This window comes from Lepisosteus platostomus, chromosome 1 (assembly GCF_059453375.1).
Source record: "Lepisosteus platostomus isolate fLepPlt1 chromosome 1, fLepPlt1.hap1, whole genome shotgun sequence".
NCBI classification, from domain to species: Eukaryota; Metazoa; Chordata; class Actinopteri; order Semionotiformes; family Lepisosteidae; genus Lepisosteus; species Lepisosteus platostomus.
In genome coordinates this window covers 12861505-12885272 of record NC_142611.1, presented here as the reverse complement: position 1 = coordinate 12885272, position 23768 = coordinate 12861505, and the positions used below count along the sequence as shown (strand labels likewise).

The 23768-nt window shown below is 38.3% G+C and overlaps 1 protein-coding gene across 2 annotated transcripts; it reads left to right on the top strand.

Annotated features, from left to right (window-relative positions):
- The first annotated feature begins 465 nt into the window (after window positions 1-465).
- On the top strand, window positions 466-22749 carry LOC148677727 (palmitoyltransferase ZDHHC17-like). 2 transcript variants are annotated; one of them, XM_088624731.1, is made up of 10 exons: window positions 466-912; window positions 1423-1829; window positions 4751-4821; window positions 8308-8370; window positions 10521-10663; window positions 14958-15054; window positions 15527-15655; window positions 17060-17232; window positions 18054-18219; window positions 20682-22749. In XM_088624731.1, the coding sequence occupies exons 1-10, from the start codon at window positions 782-784 to the stop codon at window positions 20874-20876; spliced, it is 1575 nt and encodes a 524-aa protein (XP_088480857.1). In that variant the 5' UTR covers window positions 466-781; the 3' UTR covers window positions 20877-22749. The 2 variants fall into 2 exon arrangements, with proteins under 2 accessions (XP_088480857.1, XP_088480847.1); XM_088624721.1 differs by having other exon boundaries at window positions 468-912; window positions 15503-15655.
- The last annotated feature ends 1019 nt before the right edge of the window (window positions 22750-23768 follow it).

Here is a 23768-nt window from a genome sequence, read left to right as displayed (position 1 = left end):
TTACCCCATGCGATACACAACACCGAGGAGACGGGGTCCGCTGGGGTCGACTGAGTCAAGTCACCTGCCTCGCGTTTGATCTGCGTGAATTGCCTGCAGCATCCCGGGACTTGCAGGGATCGTGGAGCAGACTGTAGCGACGCTTTGTTTCAGAACCGTAACTCTTCTGGCTTGTCGGCGGTGTCACGCCTTGCCCCCATCCTGTTTTCAAGGTAGCGCAGCAGCAGTAGTAGGGTGGACGTTTTAACGTCCTGACCTACTGTGCAGTAGGTGTTGGATTAGGTCGGTTGCAAACGTGGATCTGTCGGCTGGCGCTGCTTGTATCGGAGCACAATCACACGCCACAGAGGACGCCAGGGAAGTACACAGGAAGAGAGGTACCTCTGGGCGATTTGCGTGTTATAATTGCCTCCTGTGTTTACATCACTGCAGCTTGCTTTAAGGGGTTTCGCGTTTCCCCTGGCAGAATGTAATGATTATTTGTAATGATGACTTTTTTTTTTAAAAAAAGAGGCACTTTCCTTTAGAATGAACTTTTAAAAGTTCATTCTGTGAAATTAACACCCTGCCCGTGCTAAAGGAAACCAGAGCGGTGTTTGTATTTAACGCCACAGTTGTCCAAAATACAGCAAGGCTGGATATCAAGTAGTATGTATGAGTAGACAGGGGGAGGGGTGGGGGTGTTGGTACTTAAGGCTTGCTCTCTCTTTCGCCCCGTAAAGGATGGTGGTTTTGAAGCGCTTGTGGCGAGAGCTGTAGGTTTTACACGCGTTCTGAAAAAATGGTACCAGCTCATCACCATCCTCTGTTAAATCTGTCGGGACAGAAGGAACGTTGCAGTGAAAAGGGTCAATCGTCTCGGTCGTTAGTCGGCAGCAATAAGTGGGATATTTTCCAGTCCGCTAAACTGGGGTGAGTGCATAATTGAGAAGTCATGTTTGGAGACCTCCTACCTGTTTGTACACAGTTTTTAGTGCTCGGTGGTCTGCGCTACATATAGTAAAGTGAATATAATTATATTTCATTGGAAAAGTATCGTTTTACCACTTTATGTCTGTACTTCAGAAAGCAGAGAATTCCCGTGTGTGATCCTTATTCCGTGTGTATAAAGGGGAAAAGGTGGTTAATCATTTGGAAGATTCACATGCCAGACATAAATGCCCCAAATCGCGTATATACTGTACCAGATATGTGCAAGACTTAAAAAATTGCTAACTAAATTTGAACTGTATGAACTTGAATGTTGACTATTGAATAAACGTCCGTGTGTTAATAAAGCTTTACAACCCGGAGTAAGAGGAATACTAGTGAATTCGTCAGGATATTACGCATGCAGGTGTAATTCTGAGTTCATGCCGAAATGAGCACATTTGTAATGAACGGCAGAGCCTAGGTCTTATTTCCCCCGTTTTCTTTTCATAGACGATTGGAAGAGTGTAAAAGAATAATCGACGCAGAGGGACCGGAGGTCTTGAGCCGTTTTGATGCCAAAGGGTACACTCCTGCCCACTGGGCTGCCCTGAATGGGTTTTCTGACCTCATCCTGTGTTTCATTGAGTGCAAGGGCGCAGTTAATCTTTTCAGCCAAGCGGATTTGGCTCTGAGACCAATTCACTGGGCAGCGGTGAACGGGCACATTGCAGTTGTCGATCTCTTGCTCCGGGCCGGCGTCCCGGTTGACTCGCCAGACCAAAGAGGATGCACTCCTTTGATTCTGGCAGCGCAGTGTGGGCACACGGCCTTGTGCTGTTATCTCATGGGGAAAGGAGCCCGGCTGGACGCTTGTGACTGTGAAGGGGACAGTGCTGTGCACTGGGCTGCATTTAAAGGTAGGGATGTCACCTGCACTCCTATGGTGTAAATTGTCACAGTCCTCGATTCACAAGTTAGACGCGGTGTGATTCAAAAGCTGGGTGTTGTTAATTGGCCACACCTTTTTTTATTAGCTCACTGTTCTCTGCTTTTGCGTATTGGTGTTTTTTTTTTTTGCTTTATTATTTCAACTTTTCAAAAAAAAACTTTCAAGACGCTTTCTGTGTTCTCTGTCGCAGTTTTTAACCCGGAGCAGTCTAGGAAAATGTGAGCCACGGACTTGTGCAAGATGTTAAGAATAAAAATAATAGCCAGTGATGATTGTTGTATAATTACTGAGTTGTCTTCAAAACTGTATCACAGCCACTAGGGGTAAACTATGCATGAGTACCCAATATGGAGTGTCATATTAGGTTTGATTGGTAAATCCCATGGATTAGCTAACTGACTCATAGTCAGGTGCTCCTTGTCATTGACATCATTTTCTGCTTTCAGCACATTTATAATACTTCATGAACACCACTGCAAAATATGGATATATCATCTTAACTTTAGCTTTAAGCACAAAAACAACCATTTCTGCAGAAGATTGCAGTATCACTTTTCTGCATAAAGAACAAAAAACAAGTGAAAACTGTAGAAAAAAAGTTATTCTTTGTGTCTGCTCTTGGCATGCTTGTTATTCTTAATCTCCCTGTTGCGTCTAATTAAACCGTAAAATGATCATATTTTCTTGAAATTCCTGCAGCCTAAGGTTGGTTTATTGGTTTTAAACTCACACCTGTCTCTCAACCCCTTTAAGTGTGTCTCAATATTCAAAGCTAATTCTGCATTGAGAGCTGTCCAGACTAGGTCCCAACACAGAGCCCTGAGAAACACCAGGCAGGCACTTGGTAATAGCGTCTGAAAGGATAAACTGGAGTTTTACTTCAATACACAGAGCTACGTGGCATTTCCAAGCCATGCAGACATGGCAGTCTGTGTTTACACATTGTCTATCTGCTCTAACTGCAAGCTATTTAAATCTAACTCTTCCAGGATCATTTTGATGGTGGCTTTTTTCTGTGCCCCCAAGTTTTAAGAACAGGCATTATTCTGAGCTATGAGACTGCATGGGACCCTTGTATTACGACTATAATTAGAACTTCATTTTATCATTTGAGAAATTGTGCTAATGTACATTTGTGCCAGATAAGAAGGATTTGGAGATGCTGGTTTATGCCTTCATGGGTTCACGACTTGACGCCTGCTGTAACTCTATTTGTAGATGAGCCAGACTGCAAGGCCAGCAGGCTCCTGCTTGTTCACATTGTTGCTGATTGGCTGCTGACGGGCACTGGCTTTTCTCATCAAGTCACTGCAGTGCTGGGGTTTTGCATTGGTTACCTGTGCGTTTTCAAGTAGATTTAATGGAGTCAATTAAAATACATACAGTCCTTCATAGGTCAGGACCCATCTACCTTCAAGAGCTCCTTACCGCCTAGGTCCCAGACGGCTCACCGAGAAGAGAATGTGGGTTTACTGACTGTGCCCTGGCAGTGTTTAAAGTAATTTCTTTAAGTCTTTCAGCTGCTATAGCCTCTGTTTATGGAGTACCTTCCCAATTCACATCAGAAATGATCTAATAGCTATATAACCTCACTATTCTAAATATTATCTAGGACACTAGATTGTTTTAAAAGCCAATTGAAGGAATTCCCTTTTAGATGTGGATTAAACTTAATTAAAATTAAAAATTATTCTTGCACTGCCTTGCCTTTACTCTTGTTAAAGCACTGTGGGATGCCTATGTATGAAAAGGGCTACAATACCTAAGAATAGATTTGCTTTCTTTTTTTGGCTGTAAAGCAATAGATATTTATTTAAACAACGGATTATAAGAGTCTGGAGCTCTTCAGCCACAATTTTTAAGCTCAGCCTGAAATCACTTGATGTCAGCATAAGATTTTTAAGCTATTAGAGACCAAAAGACCAAATTGCCTCCTCTAGTTTGTAATCTTCCCAGGTCCCAGATGGCTCATCGAGAAGAGAATGTGGGTTTACTGACTGTGCCCTGGCAGTGTTTAAAGTGATTTGGGCACAAGTCTTTCATCTGCTATGCCCTCCATTTCACATCAGAAACTAGTAACTACAGCATGAAACCTAACAGTTTTAACTTTTATCTAGGATATTAGATTGTTTTAAAGGCAGATTGAAGATTTATGTTTTAGATCTGTTTTTCTAATTCAATATAACTGGATTTGTTCATGTTTTTATTTTTATAAGGTGCTCTAGGATGCCTAGTCATGAAGAGTGCCGTGTAAGAAAAAACATTTTGATAAAATATCTAAGACTTTTGCACAGCAATATGTTTTACAAGTTTTTTTTTTTTTTACCTTGTACACATCTTGCACAAGTAATGGATGTATCTTCATTGCTGACTGAAACATCTGTTAGCTTTGACCTGTTTTTATTTAATATATTGTCTTAAATCATTCTAGATTATCATAACTTGTAAACATAAATTTAAATTTAAGAACCCCCTGCTGAAGCCAGGGCTTTATTAATAACCCCCAATCTGGAGGTTGTACTCCACGAAACCTGTAAAAAGAAGCAATATATGCAGTGTTTTACACTAAATGCAGACAGACAGATAATTGGTAGTAAGTGAACAAGTCTGCATTAACAATTCCATGAAAGTCTTTATAAAAGAAAGATGTTATTTACTTATTTCAGAAGTGTATGTTAGCATATCTGTATGTCCTTGAAAATACTTCAAATACTATTATCTTGAAAACAAATGCTCTGTCTTAGTCCGTAATCGAAAACGAAAGACTTTAGTGTGGGCATAGAACAGTAAAACTGTGAGTAATCATTTTTTAATTTAATGTATTATGTTAGTTTTTAGGGCTAATTCTTTAGTTATTTCTCTAATTGAGTTTTTGTCTTCCATAATCAGGCCATTGTGAACTGACTCGATTGCTAATCTACGCAGGACTCAGCCCTACACAACCAGATCATTTTGGCCAGGTAAGATCACATTCTTTATGTTGGGATATTTGTATTGGTTTTTAGGACTGGCGTTTGTGTCTGTTATTTTTTTAAATTCTGAATTTTAGGGTTTTTTATTTTTCATACCCAATAAACATTTCACTGTAGGAAAGATGTTAAATGTGTTGCTGCTCCAGAGATTGGTAGAAGGGAGTGTTGTACTACAAGAATCAGGATTTGCAGTGCTGCTTGTTTTTCCCTATGAAATTAATTATTTAACATGTTTGTAAAACACTGCACAGGAAGTAACAAAACCAGAGGCCCAATAAAAAGTGGCTCATGTGAGATTCACTTTACTGTATGAGATATACTTTCCTTTATTTTGATCTACAAAGGAACCACACAGAGTTATGGAAAAATATTAAAACGGACGTTTGTCAAAAGGGTAGAAGGCTATTATTACACTCTTTCAGTTAAGTCAATCAAGACCTGGCCAATTCAGTGGGTATCTAGTTTAATCCTTCTTGTTGCACTGATTTTCACAGACGTTTGCTGTGGATGTTTGAAAAATTCCAGTTTACAATCCTGATACGACATTCTTAACAGAAGCCCTAAATTATACCCTTAGCGCAACTGCTTTTTGACAAGGTGAATTAACTATAGAAAAATACCATGAAATAAAAAAGCATATTTTAACTGGAGATAGTACACTTCGAATGTGCTGTATCATTCATGCATTTCCACTAGGATGCAAATTCCGTTGTGTAATTTGTTGTGAAGCATTTGATTCGGCAAATTACAGAAGGAGTTTAGGAGTGTTGTAGCATCCTAAGTGGATCACTTCCCTTTGGTCATCAGGTTTAAAGCAAAAACAGTTCCTCCTGACCGTAATGCAGTCAGTTATCATCAGAGCTCCAGTGAATGAAAAGCAAGTACACCCAGTGGGCTCCCATAAGTAAACTGAGATCCGGAAGTGAGTAGGCAACATTATCTGTGAAACTTCAGCGCTAAATAAAGACCAAGCAAAATTTTGTCCTCAGTCTCTCCTTACAGCAGTGTTGGCATTAGATGTGCCTGCGTCAGCTGACACCTTGGTCACTGGGCACTTCAAGGACTCATCTGTGCCATGTTTCCATCTGGATAGCTCAATACTGATTTGCATTGCTTGAATTGCATATGCAGAGTCCACAAATTACATGATTCTCCAGGCAGTTTCGGTTATAAAAGCATTCATTGTGTCCACTTGTGCCCTCTGATTCATATTTCACTGTTGATTCTGAATTTGATCTTTGAGTTTAATACTTTTGAAGATTCTGAATATTTGGATCATGTCCAATCATGGTCTTTTCTGTCCAAGCCTTGTAAATGCAGTTACTGTATTTCAGCTCGTCCACGTAGGGCATTCTTTTAAGCCTGCAACTTTTGTTTGATTATTCTTCTTTGGGCCGAATCCAGAGCACTTGTTTCTAGAATATGGGAAATTTCCATGCAAAAAAATGTGAAATAATTTAGAAAACATTCTTCTGTGCTTAGTATGAAATCCTTCTTTGATTTTCTGTTTCAAGATTTGTTGCTATAGTTGTTAATAAAGTTATTTTTCTGTAATGCTGAAAGAGTCTGGCTGTGTTTATCGGAGTGAATAAAAGCACACGCACCACTGAAATGGAGCACAATGCAATTCTGCTTTCCTGCTGGTTACATTATTGGTTTCATACCACCTGAAGAGAGCATTAGCAATCTGTCATTTAGCAAAATACATGGAAAACGTTCTCATTTCTTTTCCCTATAAAGAGTACCTTCATTTTGTAAACCGAAATATGGTCCCTTAAACATAACTACAGCCAAATTTCCATCCTAGTTTTAACATCGGGTGCACATTGTACAAATTCTTGAAATACACTAATTATTTGATAAGACCAACTTTCTGGGAAGCCAAAATGTACAGTCCAGAAATATGCGAATCTGCCAAGGCTCTGTTGTTTTCACAAATCGCAAGGTACACCAGAGAGATGGGCAAATCAAGACTCTCCTGGGAGGTGACAATTTGTTTAGAAATAATATAATGCTTATTGCATGGAAGTCGGATATCTTGAACTGAGTTAACTTGGGGTATGTATGTCTCAACTCGCCCACAGCAATCTTTCTTTTATGGTAAACAGCTTTAATGTTTTGTTCAATTAATGGTTTAGACTCTGTTTTCATATTCCTTGTTACTTGTGCATGCTTTTATTTATTTTCTGGAGCTCAATTATGAATTGTTAATATGTGCAGATAAAGTGCCAAGGTGTACTTTCTGAAAGAGAGTAAATCGCAGTGGACATTGATCACCCTTAGGTGTGACTACCTTCCAACTGCCAATACAATAAAACATTGGTAATCATGAGGGTTAGGTACCTTGAAGTCTCCAGAAATGGTGAATTTGGTGAAAACGTAATACCTTATGGGGAAAAATTGGGTATGGCTCTGCGGCTCATGAAACAAGCATTTCCATAGTAATGTTCTTGTTTAATAACTGTTAACAGTTTCAGAATTAGGCTTGCTGTTTAAAACTGAAGCTCTTATTTCTAGCTTATTTGACTATCTTTTTGAAGATAAAGACAGGTGCTACCCAGTAGCTTCCTTTATAGTAGTGTGTCAGTGTTTGAAAGATAGTGTCTTGCAAAAGAATGCCACCCCCCCCATCCACAGGTTGTCAACACTGTGTCTAGGTAGTACGATACACCTTCCACTTCTTGATTGTTGACTTCATTGTGGTCACAGTCCTACAATTTGTCGTTTTAATTTGAGGCCAATAATAATAGAATCTCACACTGTTTCAGAATAAATGCACATACCTCTGTAAAGTAACTTTTAAGCCAAGATTCATAAAGATCAAGGCGTTTTCTAAACAATGGAGCGCAAAGTTGCTGAAGTGTAAGAGAAAGGTATATCATTTCACAGATGCTGAATAAAGTAAATGCGCACGTGAACCAATTTAGGTATTTGATGGCAAAAGGTTGACATTTTTTGCAATCAGTATTTTCTGTTAATAGCTTCTCATTTTTCTTTGCAGATTTCCGGTATGTAATGGCTTTCACCAATAAAAGAGTTCAGTTTCAACCTTCAAGTTTTGTTTAAATATATTCACTTTAAAGAAATGCATGTACACCCTTTGTAATTCAACAAAATGTGACCTTATTGGAATTAAGTGACTACTTTTGTGAGACACTGCATATTTTATGGCCGGTATGTTGAACATGAAAAATGACAACACAGTGTTTCTACACCCACAGAATACAACACAAGTCCTTCTTTATGGCAGGGGATTTTTGTACTGTTAATATATTTACACCAAATTAGAAATAAACTCTCTGTGAGGCCACATTTGCCCTTTTCTTAGGAGCATTGTTTAATCTAGATGCAGAGCTCGTGTGTCTGTGCATTTTCTTTTTTTGGCTAATTACGATGTGAAAGGTGTTCCTGCTAATAGCTTGTGATGTGGCAGAAGGAGCACTCTGCTGACGTGAACACTGCTCTCTTCCACAGACTCCTCTGCATCTGGCTGTTCTCAGTGGGGACTTGCTTACCGTGCAGCTGCTGTGTGAACAGGTCAGTAGAGCCGTCTGTGGGCCTTCATGCCTGCAGCTCCATACCTGCACAGACGGAAAAAATAACCTTGAAGAATTACCAGTTTAAGACCTACTGTATGGACACATTTACTTGTTGCAGTCTTTTTTTCCCCCCCTCTCTCGAACTTGAAAAAAATGAAGCTGGATATTTTGAAATTGGAGGGGTAAGTTGCTGACCAATAGACAATATTTTGCTGATTGGGATGGGGGATAGGGAGGTGGGAATGATTTTGTTGTTCATTAAAACGACACTGATGCGTTTTTTTAAACTGCGTGAATGCCACTCGTAAGGGAAGAGTAAAAGTACAGATACTGTAGACACTTGCCTTGCAGCTGAACTTAACGGTTTGTTTAAGATCGTTCTCAAACCAAATCCGATCTATTCATCTACCTGTATGAAGCAGCTGTTTCGTGTTTAGCTGGTAAACCTTCTACGTCCTGCATCCACCACAACTGACCACTGAATCCCACTGGATTCCATTATTGGATTTTTCTAATTAATGATTGATCACATTGATATAGCACTTTACATGTAGAGACCCGGTTCTTCCAGCACCAGACTCCTCCATTAGAGCAGTGCTTTGATATTTTTAATGACCTACTAGTCAGGATCTTGGTTTAACATCTTATCCAAAGGACAGCGCCTTATGCCTCACAGTGCCTCCCGATCACCACACTGGGGGGTTGTGTCCTTTTGGAAATGCTGGTCCAGAGGAAGAATTGGCGTCTAATATTCCTCCAGCTCCTCTTGCAGCAGCAACCACAGTTTGCATTGAAGGACTTTCATCCAGGTACAGAGCAGGTGTAGCTTCTCTTGAATTCTGAGATCTGGCTTGAGGCTACAAAGCTGCTGTTTTGAACAGTTGGATTCATAATTAATTATATCCATCCAGTGCAATTCCTGAGACTGTTGATGCTCTTTGGGCGTACATGCAATACAATTCTCAACCTCACCTTTGGAAATGGCTTTATTCTGGGCATTCATCCTCAACATCAGTTTCCAATAAATAAAAAAATAGAAAATGAAAAGGAGAAAAATCTCTTCGTCTTGGATAGAGTTGGTGAAGATTGTTTTTGAATACATACGATTTGAAGGATTTTTTTTCCTGACTGATCAAATCTCTTTCAATGCCAGGCCAGCTAAAACAACTTCCTTTTTTTTAAGTTCTAGAGTATTCAGCAATCTGTATTTGAACATTTTGACACACGTCTGTACTTCAGTTTTTATTGAGGTTTCTCTGTTCGTATGGAGAGTCAAGCTTTTTTTCAGATGTCTGACTTAATTGCTGTAACTTGAGTTGATGCAGGAAGCAGAAGAGCAGATTGTGTGCGCGTGCTACAGATCGTTCTCTCCACACTATGTGCTAATTAGTTTAGACCTCTGTGGAGATTCTCACCACTGATGCGGCTGGACAACCTGTTTACCTCCTCTTGCATTCCGACATTGTATGGCTGTTTTTAGAATAAAGCGGAAGGGTATTTATCCGTGGAGCCGTGTGAACCAAAAAAAAGAGATACAAGTCCTTTTTTGTGCCATTTTCTTCATAGCAGTTTAAAACTTCTTTGTGTTTTATAAATATTTTTGGGAAAGAAGTTTTTTCATTTGAAGGACAAAGGCGCATTTTATTCAAATGCACATCTAATGGAGTAATCGGTTACTTTATCACATTTCTTCTAATTATTGCACTTTGTGAGAAGATGAATGTCATTTCAGTTGCATAAGATTAAATTGATAAGTACTTGTGAAGAATATGAACTTAAAAACACATTTGTTGGGGATGTCATTTGTTCTTTTAGTCAAAGTCAACATATCGAGAATATAGACAGAGTTTGTAGATGTGTAATAAAAAATGTGTATGAAAACCTCTAAAGGACTCAGAAATTATGTTAGGAAAATCTATACAGAATACAGGTCAGACACAATAAATTATGATTCTTCTATGTTAAGGCATGCACAAGACTAAACCCTTCAAATGAAATTAATGAATACTAACGTTTTTATGGATTGCTTTTAATAAATAATGAGGGATGTAATGTATATGTAAGTTTTTTTGAAGTTGCAGATGTATCTGTTTTTTTCCCCTTGTGAGATATCACATCATCTTTATGCATAACTGTTTTATGTTACAGGATGGCGTAGAATTGGAAACCCAAGATAAAAATGGCTATTCCCCACTGAAGCTGTCCAGGGTTCGAAAACATTATGAATTGTCAGAGTATTTAGAAAACCTTAGAAAGCAATCGAGGCGCCTTGTCCCAAAGTTTGACTGGAGGTAGGTTTTCTTAAACACTTTTTAGAGTTTCTAACCTTAAGATTCTTTCTATTGAAATATGACATGGACAGTTTGATATCCAAATTCAAAGAGAAAAACTGTATAGTCTGTCAACACACAAGGTCTGAAGGATATTTCCTTGGGAGAAACTTTGCCTGGTGTATAAAGCATTTTGACATTTTGAATTGTCATACAATGGGGTCATGATAATGATAACCTTGCATTTTACCTGTGCTCTGAAGGCTACCAGTGTTCAGCAGTTCAGCAGTGCAGTATGTCTGTGGTTCTTGAATTATACAAACTGGATTGTGATCATCTGTAAGGTAATTCATCGGTTTGTGCTTATAAGGTATAAAATCTGAATCATTAATAGATTGGTTGAGGCTATCTAAGAGGATATGAATAATCTGACTGCCGACCTTTGTGATTTGCACTTGTCTCTCTCCATTCTGAAGCTTATACTGTGACCTTTTCAATAATCCTGTAGATAATAAAACATTCACCCAAATGCTTCCTTAAGACAGGTTAGATGCCAAAATGTCATTTACCCGAGTTCAAAAGTGTTATTTTGGTAGCCCGTTGGAAAATTTCCCGAAAGTTGACAACCTGTCGCAGAGCTGAAATGGCATTGCTGATGTTGTGAAACACACACCCATCTCCTCCAATTCGCTTTCTGTCTTTCCAATGTTACAGTTGTTCTTGTCATGTTGACTTTGTTATGCTGGAAACTAAATTTGCTTTCCCACGCAGCTTTGAAGAGCCTTTGCAGAGTCTGTATTGCAATTGAAAATATGGACGTTGATAAGAGGTAGCCATTGTTTCATCTGTTGGGTTGCTAGTGGTTAATAGATTACAGGATCTCATGGTACAGTAACAAAGGTAATGGATTCCAAAATGTGGCTTAGTAGCTTGTTCCATACTCTCGCAACTCTTTGTGTAAAGGTTCTCCATTTAAACATATAAATGAGCCTCCTATTATCTTAAAAGCTTTTACTGGAATAGCTGCAAGTAGCAGAGAGCACTCAGAACATGTAATCCAATTAGCAGGAAATAAGCAAATAGCAGGAAAGTGTTGATGCTGCTGTACTTATACTGAAGTGTCCTGGTAGCAGGATCTTTACTTTTTGAATAGTACTAGTGCATTCTGAGGAGTAACACGCTGGCACATTACTGCCTCAAAGAGCTGGGGCCCTGGGTTCAATTCTGGACTGTCGGTGTGGAGGTCTGTGTCGGTATCTGTCAGCTCTGTGATGGCCTGGGTTTATGTGTCCTGTCTTGAACCTGTTTTTTGCTGGGACGGACCCTGGCTCCCCCAGCACCCTGAATTTGGAAGAAACAGTTAGATAATGGATGGAATTATAGTGCTTTCAGAACATAAATATTGTAAGTTGTTCCTCAAAGTGTTACTATATTATGTACAGTAGTTTAGTGTATCTTTCACTATTTTTGAGAAGTGCACAAATTACCCCAGGTTTTTGAAACTTTTCTTGCTTTAAATTATCCATGGTGCGTTGCTTCACCCCAATTTGGTCTCTGTTATGAAGACCACAGTCACCTTTTACCTTGAATTAAGGGAGGTTATGTTCAAATGCATATAGGTACCTGTAGTTTCTATGCTCTACTTACAGTATAATGCAGATAAATCTGTTATCAGCTACCCTTTTCACATTTTTGCTGATCACAACTTTTGGCACAATACTCCTGCGGGGATCAAAGTTAATTCGAGTGTCCTCTAGTGACAGAAGTCCTGCAGCCATGAACAAAAGGTGTTCTTTAGGGCAACAGATTTCGATGTGTCAATTTAATTATCAGTTCAAATTATGAACTGCACTGCATGTAGCCTTAACAAACTAAGCCAAGTCTTTTATTTCATTTCGCACCAGTTTTAATGTGCAGCATGAAATAAATAAAGAGGGAAAAAAAGGTAACAAAACATTTCAGCTGTGAAGCCTTCACGGCCAGAAACGTTGTTTCTTTTCTTCTCTTTTCAGCATAGAATAAACCTTTAACATGTTCCTTTGCAGCCTACGCTTGCTGACGTAGCTACCTACTTGATATAGGTATTATATGACAATTGTGCTATTACATGAGCACATAAAGTATGTGAGAATTACTAAGTCATAATTATGAGAATTTTCTCGTAATTACAAGATAAGGATGAGGATTTTTTTTCCTTGGTGGCAGCAATACGCTTCTGCAGATGAGAGACTAACTAAGAATAGCACAAATAATCCACAGAATTTTAAAATGAGTTGTAGATATTGTAATTTCGGGTTCTGTGAAGAGAAACTTCTTAAAGACTTAATGAACTGGAAAGTGACAACAAATGTTAAAAGCAATTGAAAATGTACTTTGAGAGACTGCAGACATTTACGAACCATCATCCTTACAATAGTTTGTTTTACCTAGTTGTTAGATTTCTCAGAAGTGGTTGACTACAAAGACAATTCATTACTTTGCAGAGACAGTTAAACCTGAGACTGTTTCTCAGAATTCAACAACGCTTCCACAAACAAGTGCTCTCTTTGGTGGCGATAGTTCAGCCAGTGTATCGCTGTGAAGAAGCTATTTGGTCTCTTGCAACTCTACGATGATTTGTAAAGTGAATAATGAACTCTCAAACACATTTTAGAAATGAGTCTTGAATCAATTCAATTGTTATTGAATTGTAGCTCGGGGCTTTTTGATGTGCGAGTGAGCTATAGCAAATGGGATCTCCCAAGCTTTTGTGAGGTAATTTTAAATAACATGAGTTACAATTTGGAAAGTTTCGTTGTGTGTGGCTTAACAGGAGAAAGCCTTCCTGGGGGCCGTTTTTGTTGCTAACCTTTTCTATGACAGATGGGTGACCTCTGATCTGCCAACGTTTCTCCCTCCATGCAGACTGACTGTCCCAAAAGCAGACACACGTGTTCTGTATTAACCTCTGGAATCTGTCCCCCCCTGCTGGAAATTCCACCTTCGTCTCCTCTGAGAATATGCCATATAAAACAAATAATAATCACCCTGCAAATCTGGTTATATAATGCTTGTCAGAGTTCAGGACATTTTTTTTTCTCCCTAGAGATTAGTTGGGTCCTTTTTTCTGAGAAGGACAATGCAGACAAAAACGCACACCGGGAGAGTTTTCATTTTTGTTCAGAGACGCAGTGCTGTAAATAGATTGCCACGTGAGCAGGTTGCCAAAATCGTCCTTGGCAGTGGCTGTTAATGACGGATAAATATAAACGTGCACTCACTACCTCCGTGTCAGGCCCGACGGGTCAACTGGGATGATGTTTAGAAGGAGCCGTGCCATATTGCAAAAGAGGAGATAATCAATGAATGACTTAAAACATGTGTGTGGGGGGTTTTGACACGCACATGATGACTCAGTTCCTTCAAAAGGCAATTTTTCAGCACGAATGAACTATTAACACCCCAGTAGGCAAAAAGGATCATTATTGCCTTTCAACTTATTGAAAAGCGGTACATTCTAACAAACCTTCCACCATGTGAGTAACATTATTGTAGTGTTTTTTTTTTTGTAGAACATGCGATGGCTAATAATTTTTCCTTCTATATCCCTCCATTGTGAAATGGCCAATTGTAATTCCTAAAATGGGAAACTATAAATCGCCTCTGCTGATAACACCAATATCCTTGTTCCATTGTTGGGGGAGGACAGGGATCTTGTACAATGCCTCTGGAAATACAGGAGTAAGGCGGCTCTCTCTAATCGCGATCAACTTGGAAAATCATGGCCACAGTGAACTAAACGACATAGTCCAGATTGGAACTGGACACATCTGTCCCACAGAGATCAATGTGTGCTCCAAACACCTCTCTTTCCTCATTGAAGAATTCTGGACCCTGTGGTGATAGCATTAGTAGCTAAAAATGGGTTCCAGAATTGCTTTAGACGCCCACTTGAAACAAAGTAAATCAAAACATGAAATACTAACAATTACTGTACGTGCAGTATAGCTGTGAATACATTCATAACCTGAATGTAAAATCAGCTACAGTAGTTTCAGTATCGTTGAAACAACAATAAGCATTAATTATATGTACCATTAACCAAAAAGGAGATGCTTATGCTAACTTCCTTAGTTGGATTAGAGTGCTTTTCTGTGATAAGCCTACAAATGTCAGGAACAGAGAGTGAAAGATTGGAGGTGCTATTGAGACACTAGATAACCCAGCAGGGAGGCTAAAAAAGATTGTTTTATTCCACTATACATCGTCCTCATAGTGTGGTGTGTTCATTTTCTAGAGGAATATAGTATTATAAGATATTTTTTCTGTCTTCCAGTACTTTGGTATTTGGCCCACCTGAGAAATCAAAAGGTCCAATACTTTTCTTGTACGGCTGTTTGCTTCTATGGGGATACCCTACCTACTTTCTAAAGGTGAGGCCGTGTTAACTGTAGAAGTCGGTTCAAAGCTACAAATAGTGTGGTACACACAAATGATCATTTGTTACGTTGGCTGTTTAAGCTGGTCTACTAATTTGTAATAGTTGTGAGCTATAGCATGCACAGGCTAAAAAGGGATACCTTAAAAAAAAAGCACTGGCAGGAAATATCGAAATTCAGATTTTTGACTTGACCCTTTTGGGACATTGAGAATTTGATTTGTTCATATGTTCCAACTAGTACTTCTGCTGGTCATTAAATCTAAAACTTAGATCGAACTCGCTGTCTTTTGAAGCATTGGCTGCATCAGTAATCCAGTTGGGGGAGCCTCTCACGCTGGTGTAAATGTGCGATTCAGGGCTATCAGTTTACATGTATTCCTTTTGCCAAAGCCATTAGTTTGACCCTAATGAGTGAAATTGCCCTCTGTTCCACTGTGCAGATTGTTTCTGTCTCCTTTAACAAGCTGTGGGAGTTTCATATGGCCTTCCTGCTTGGCAATGCCCTGATGTGGTTTCTCTTCCTGAAAGCTTCTCTGATGGATCCGGGTTTTCTTCCCAGAGACAGTAAGGAATACAATCGGGCCATTAGACAGGTAGAGAACCTATCTTCTTCTCCTGGGATGCAGACACTGAGGTACAGAGAGAGAGCTACATGCATGTAGGCACACACGCTCCATTTTAAACGCCGATAATTCCACGTTATGCACATATAACAGTTTATTGATTTGAAATCAATCTGTTCTGTTTGGAGAACAAACTAGAACAGAACAAAAAATGGGGGGGGGGAGAACTAAAAAAAAATATTTGAATGATGCCATAATGCACTTCAAGGTCACAGTGCATAATTCAAAGTTTTTGATAAGAAACGATGCACACTCGCTTATTTGTCACTTACTTTATTTGTGGCTGCGAGCTCAGTTGATGCATGTTTTTCCAATATCAAATACTGTGTGAACAATATCATTTAATTTCCAATACATTTTTGGAGGCTTTAGTTTAGATGTTTTTAGATGTCTATGTTTAAAAAACGTAAGCTGCTAGCCTCAGACATAACTAAAAATGCATGAAAGAGCAGAGGTAATAACATAAAATGAATGAGAATAATTTTGTACATGTTAAACTGTACATTTTATTGTTTAAAGCTAGTCCTTTCTGGGAAATTCTGTGTAATTCTAATAAACTAAGGTTAGTCAGAACTGAGCAGAAGTGCAGATCTGCTTTTCATCCTTATGAAGTGTCAAGATTCGCTATAAATTGGTTTTGATAAAGACTTTAAGTGCCCTGTTTTATTTTTAAACTATTCTGTGCTTCTTTTTATCTTGTCACGTAGAAAAATAAGTGCAGCTTGACTTAATATTTTATGTAACAAAACAGATTGTATCCTTTTATTCTTTATAATCTGTGCTTTCTGTTAAGGCCAGTGGCTTGACCATGTAAATATAAAGAATCCCAGTTTATATAAATATTGTAACATGTAATCAGTAATGAATTAGGATCATTCTGTGGGTCATAAACTGTAGGTACTACTGTCTACTGCAAGGTCTCCTAACATGAGTAATTTTAAAATAGAATAATATGACTAATGTAGATAAGAACAAGCCACTGTCTTCCAATAGAAATGGAACATATGATCGCTGTAATGATCAGAATGGTCACTGGACTGGATGATTGTGCTGATTATTACAAAAGCTTCAATACTTAAGTGGGTTTGCTGATAGCAGTTGGACTGACCTTTACTTAAATGTTTTATTAAATATTACTCTACTTTGATGAATGATTATTAAAAAGAAATTGGACTGTTTTTGTTACTGTTACTGAAATTCATGACTGTCAGTTTTTTATCTCAATATGTTGATTATCTGAGTATTTTTTTTTCTTCAGCAATGTATTTGTTATTTGTCTGTGTATTTTTTCTGTTTTATAGAGGGTGTAGATCTGTAGTCCTAGCGAACTCTCTGCTGTGGACTTTCTCTCAGTTGCTCCTGGTGTCCTTGCAGGCGGTGCACTTTGAAGAGTGGAAAGGGGGTAGGAACCCCCTAGAGAGACTGTGCCACACCTGTCACATTGTAAAGCCCTTTCGCACGAAGCACTGCCGTGTCACCAACCGCTGCGTGGAGCAGTTCGATCACTACTGCCCTTACATCTATAACGACGTGGGCCGCAGAAACAGGTGCCTTTTCTACCGGGATCATTTGGTTGTTGTTTTTTTTTAGAATAATTGCATGGCAGTTTTTGATCTTTTTGGTCTCCTCTTCAAAGACGTTCCTCTGATCGTTTTTCATGGCTCGCACTTCAGTGAAAAAGTCGGACGCTAAAACCAGCATTTTATCAAAAATTCCAATCCACCACATCACTTAGAAAAACCGCTTGTCCGATTCGGGGGTCAATGTGGCCCAGACCTGATCCTGGGAAGCATTGGATTCATGGTGGGATACACTCTGGACAGGCACACATAGACAAAAACACAAACTCGCACCAGATGTCAATTTTTTCCCATTTCCAGTTCACCTCCCAGAATATCTTTAGACTTCCTCCGGAAGAGACTGGAGCACCCAGAGGACACCTGTTCAGACGTGGGGACAATGTGAAAACTCCACACTGATAACACACCCCAGGAATTGAACCCAGGACCCCCGCGCTGTGAGGCAGCAATGCTAACCTCTGCGCCACTGTGATGTCCTCCAATTTAAAATAACGTACATTAAAATTCTGTTACTTGATTTTAAGTTTGCCATTGGCCGGCCTACTTCTTCCTAGCAAAAACCCTCCTGAAAACATTTCTTCCTTCATTCACATGCACTGTACAATATTTTAAAAACAGATCCAGTATTAAGGAATAAGGATACTGTGATGTAAAATCAAAATTTATTGAGGGTATTAATAACACTTAATTCTTAGCCCATTTCCTTCAATTATTGGTGTTAATTCTGAATTTTCTGTGCTGTATAGTCTATACAGAAATATTAAATCTGTTGTGTTCTTTTCTTTTAGGACTTACTTCTTGGGGTTCCTGAGTACCATGAGCATCAATTGTTTCTTGGGAGTTTACATTTGCTGGGACTGGTTCCATGTAATGGGCCGCAGCATTTTTGTGGGAGCTGGCTTCATCTTTATGGCAGCGATAGGGGTCATTTCTGGCTTAATGGCAATCGCTTGTGTAAGTACGCTACACGCAAGTGAATCAGATGTCCCTTTAAGGATATTAAGGTAGTTTCTGAACTGAACTGCCCTCTTGTGGATCCATGTAGTACTGGGTGTTAGATCGCATTTGTTAGCCTTCTCAGAACTACAGTATTGCTCACACCAAGAGTTATAAACAGAGCAGCCAAAATCGGAAGATCTAAAAAAATAGCAAATATATTGTACTGTATGTTACTAATTTGAGAGGCACTTATCTGTGTTCTCCACACAGCACTGAATGTAGTAGTTTTGCTCTTGTACGTCTTAAAATCACATACACTATATTGATCACCATGGTTACTATAGCCTGTTAACTAATGTACAATATTAACAACCATATTATAATATGTGTCATTCTCTTCATCTTATTTGTTAAGGGGATACATTTGTGGTATCAGCTATTTTTAAAGGAACCTCCTATTATATCCTGGTGTAAGCTAGCTGCTTTGTAAAAAATATTGGCTAATTCTAGCTCTTCACAGAAAATCAGGCTTTACTACATTTGCTACATTTTCACAATATTCAGTTTCAGTTAGACATTTTTATCCGTCAGTATTCGGTATTTCCCTGTGACCTTCTGTTAAACTATAAATAAGATTACTTATGTCTGAAACAAAACACATTTTTAAAAATATTTGAGTTGTAGTACTGTAGATATTTATTAAACTTTTTTAGAGATTTTTATAGCATGACCCCATGTCATTTTAGATATTAATAACTTTGTTGTTCACTGAGGCTTAGGGCTATGGTTTTATGTAATCGTCATGCTTTAAATTGCCTGTGAATGTTATGTAAGGCAGCTGATTTAAGCCGCCTGCTAGTCGGGAAATTACTTTAGAATGATATTGCAGATTTGTTTAGTTTACTGTACACTATCTGTGCCTATTATTACATTTCAGGTTAACTACAGAGACCTAATAGAAATTTTGAATGTTAAAGCCATGAAGCCAAGAGAATTTTTAGTTTCATTTAGTTTCATTGGACCAAGAACATCTGTAATCAAACTTTTTGTGGAGGAATTGTAGAAAAAAGCGCTTCATCTGTTTACATTTTACCTTCTACAGAGTATTAAAATTAGATAAATATTGCCCTATATTGGTGTTAAAGCATTTTGGACCTTTGATGGTAACAAATGGAGGACAAAGAGTAATTCATTAAAGGAACAGTTTCATGACAAACGCTTGATTCATCGGACACCCAGACTGTATTATGTCATCCAGCAATGGATGAAGGCTGTTGTTCATTTTCGGGACGTTAAAACAGTCTAGATTGAGTAAAAAATAAAAAGTACGTTTGAATGAATCATGAGTTCTAGCTGTCAGAGCAAAGGTCGTCTGTTACATGAAAGTTTTACAAGCATAAGTCTCGTCTGACTAGAGTTTAAAACATCTAGAGGTAGTAAAAACACAAAGTTACATTATGATTTTTTTTTTTTTTTTAAATGGGCTTGGAGAAGTTTTCTGGCAAGTCTTACATAAACATAGCTAAATTCTTACACAAACAGCATGAGACACCATTGCATTTTAGTGTAAGTGATACTGAAAAGATATCCTATTTTAAGTTTTTGATGCTAAAACGCACTTTAGAGCTAAAGGTAATATACTGTTTACTGCTGCTTTACAGAAGGAAGGTAAGATTTTAAGTACTATTTTTTGAATGTCAAATGTTGAAAGTATTATATAGCATGCCATTACTGTTGTATGATACAGACTATGCAGTATTGTTTATCCTTAAAGAACACTATTCAGAATTCACACCCAAAGAAAGCTCCACAGCCGAAAACGTTGTTTCCTTTCTTTTCAGCATGGAATAAACCTTTACTTCTTCCTTTGCAGCCTACGCATGCTGATGCTGAAAATTGCAGCCTACGCATGCTGATGATGAAAATTTTACATACTAAAATTGTTTTAAAGTTTGTTGCACTTGTTAGAGTTATTTTAATTTACCAAAAAATAGAAAATAGAAAATAATTTTTTTTTTTAAGATTTTGACTGAACTGGGGGGGGGGACGATTAAACAGTAGTTAGCATTGCTGGCTCACAGAACTGAGGGCCTGGGTACGATTCCCGACCTCGGGTTCTCTCTGCATTCAGATCGGTTTCCTCTGGGTGCTCTGGTTTCCTCCCACAGTCCAAAGACATGCTGGTAGGTTAATTGGTTTCTGTGAAGCTTGCGTCTGTGTGACCTCTGCGGTGGACTGGCGTCCTGTCCAAGGTGTACCCTGCCTTGTGCCCACTGCTTGCTGGGATGTGCTCTGGCTACCCCACAATCCTGTCTTGATAAAAGTGGTTAGAGGATGGATTACTTCTCCTTGTTACAGATAACGTCTAGATTTCTCATCTATTACTGAGATTAGCGTGACTGCATATGCTTGTTTTGGGGTTGCAATTCTAAAATTATGTTCATGTTTGGTTTTTTTTCCCCCTCATCTGTCAACAGCTTTACATGGCTGCCGTCAACACGACCACTAACGAGTACTTCAACCATCACAAATACAGCTATCTCAGAGGAGGAGACGGCCGGGCCAGTCTGTTTGACAGAGGGGTCTTGATGAACCTGCTGGAGTTCTTCCATCTCGTCCGACCTCTCCACGATGAAGATCTGAAGACCTTGGATGAATTACGAATCATCTGAGGAAAAACTTAACAATCGTGGAAGATAATCAGAACACAGGAAGAGCTCAAAATGGGGGGAGCCTATTCTTCTCATCCGGTTGGATAACTGGTCATCGCTAGTCAAGCCTCGAAACGATCTTTCTACTTCCTGTAAAATATCAGTCTTTGTGCGTCAGGTCTCAGGATGTACAGTAAAATGAAACTGTAGCAGGTATGTAACTTTCTCAGGAATATTCAAACACTCTGCTGCAAGGGAACTCTTTTGGAGAGGGGTGTTCATTGCTCACTTGCTAGGGCTATGCAGACAGGGCACTTGGACACGTGATTGTGACAGCCATCCATCTGGGATGAACTGTCTGGATAAGCGGCTTGTTCCAGATCCCATCATGCTTTGTGTGAAGCAGTGCCCACCTCTCTTCTGTCCTTAAGCGCATCTCTTCTCAGGATTTTAAACCTTTCCATTTCAGCATTCAGGCTGCTGTAAACTGGCAATAAGGACAAAGCACAAGATTTCACAGTCATTGTGAACTGATCGCAACCCTTAAGATGCACAAAAAAACTTTTACAAAAAAGCAAAGTGTGGAAGATACAAAATCTGCATTATCTTAATTCAATTATTGATTAATTCAATTATATGCATATGAAGAATGCACATAGCGCACATGCATTCATTGAGATGGTTATTGTAAGTTTAAAATTTTGATGCCGCCTTTCAGTTAAAAGTATTTTTGTGACATCTGGATGATTCATCAACAGGGACAAAGTAGTGTGACTCGAATCGAATACAATATGTCAGGCAGCCAGTGAGACATTAAACGCATTTGAAAATACGGATTCTAAAAATGATATTTCAAAAGCTATTGCCTATTTGAAAAGGATTACTATGCATTTAAATATTTTGAAATTCATGGAATATATAGATAATCCGTCCACGGATTTGATTTTCGTGAATTTCAGGAAATTCGAAAAATACTTTGGGTTTCAAAGTTGCCATATTTCTAAAATACTTGAATTTTATGTCTAATATGATTATTGTTGATGAAACGTAAATTGTGAAGTTACTCTGGGTTAACAAAAGCCATATATTTTATGAATATCTACAGTACCTTACCTAATAAACTGTGAGCACACATTTAAAATGTTGGATTATGCATTTTTTCTACATTATTGAGGTTTAAACTTCAGTTACATTTAACTCTTTCATGTTTAAAAGACAAGCCAAGTGTTGAAATTTTGATTTAGTTGGCTAGGACCTCTGTAGAATTGGGTTTTTTTAAACGTACAAGTTTTAAATGAGAACTGCCTTTAGAATTATTTTAAATGAACGTTTAAAAAAAGAAGAGCTGTTTTTTGTACAACTCAAAATGAAAGCACAAGATGTTGACATACTGTACAGCAAGGGACATGAATTTACTGTAAGCCAGGATCTCAACTGAATGCAGTGATTTAAAATTCTGTTAATCCTGAACGAATTAACAAACATTATCCAATTTAAAAGAGCTAAGAGGTGACAGTAAATGGGGATTCAGGTGGGTTGATATAGTGAATACTGCTCTGTTAGGAAGTTCGTCATGTAGCTGTCCCACAGAACAGTCAAGCAGGTACTGTGGGAAGATCAAACAGAGTGACACTTCTGTCTCTTATTTGCTGTACAAGTAGGGATAATTTGGGAATGTGTAATGGTCTGCATGCTATCAAAAAATGGCTTGACAGTTTCTGTCAAGTGCAATAAATAGCTGGGAGGTCCAACTTAAATACTGTTTCTCCACTGAAAAAAACAGTCAGAACCCATTCAGCAAAAGGGCATTTTATATTTTTTGTGAACTGTTATGTATGCTTACTGATATGTATTGATTTCCAATAAAATCTGATTTTTTTTTTTATTGTGAAAACCTCTTGTCCTGAAAACCAAGTTGTAAGAATTATTGCTGCGGTCTCTCTTCACAGTGGTTCCGTTAAGTCTAATGATAACAGTTTTTCAAAAAGGTTCAATACTAGACTTGTACTAGACCGATAATGTGGGAGGGGACGTTTTGTCTGCCCACGACATTGAAAGGGTAGTTATTAGAAACTCCGACACAACTCCCAGATTGTTGTGCGTGTCAACCTCTTCATTGGCTAAATGCGAAAATCGCGTTATTCTGCTGAAATACTTTGAAACCCTTTTTCCTCAGAACGGCCTGGTCGTTCTTCACGCCACAAGATGGCACTCTCAATTCAATTATTAAATCGTCTGTGATTTGCAGTGGCCATCATCCATGGTAACTCGTATTTAAATAATCAATAAATGTAAATATATATCTAGTTTAATACAATCACTAGTGAGCGCTATAAAGGACAAACAATCAGCTGATTGGATATGAACCAGAACAATATGATAAATAAATACTGGGTCGAATTGCGGGCTCTAAGTGGCAGCCTATAAATTACTCACCAACGTGAGAAGTAAAAAATGTGCTATAATAATGACATGCGATGTAACACAATTTAATTTTGCTACGTCCTCACAAGTTGGATATTTATGAAACTGCACCCGACTACTCGTTTGCCTCACTTGTGTTACTGCTTATAAAGTAATAATAAAATTAAGATTTTTTTAAAAAAATACAATGATAAGAATGACTGTATAATCTTGTTGTGTCTGAAGCAAATTCACACGAGATAAATTAACCTTATTAATTCCGTATTATTGGTTATCATTAACTAACAAACATAAAATAGGATAAACTTTCCTTTACTTGCAACCACAAGTCTGTTGTGGGTGATACTGTATATCTATGAGCAGACATCTGATAAAGAAATGAACATTTTTCAAAGTAATAAAGAATGTCTAAAATCGTGACAAAAGTAATATTTCTGGCATTACTGGATTAAACGCTTCTTGAATGTACTGTAGATTTTTATTTACATA

Coding starts and splice junctions, on each gene's coding strand:
- LOC148677727 (XM_088624721.1), top strand. CDS start 782: ATGGTACCAGCTCATCACCATCCTCTGTTAAATCTGTCGGGACAGAAG. Junction 913..1,422: donor TTCCAGTCCGCTAAACTGGG/GTGAGTGCATAA, acceptor TTCTTTTCATAG/ACGATTGGAAGAGTGTAAAA. Junction 15,656..17,059: donor ACAATCGGGCCATTAGACAG/GTAGAGAACCTA, acceptor GTGTCCTTGCAG/GCGGTGCACTTTGAAGAGTG.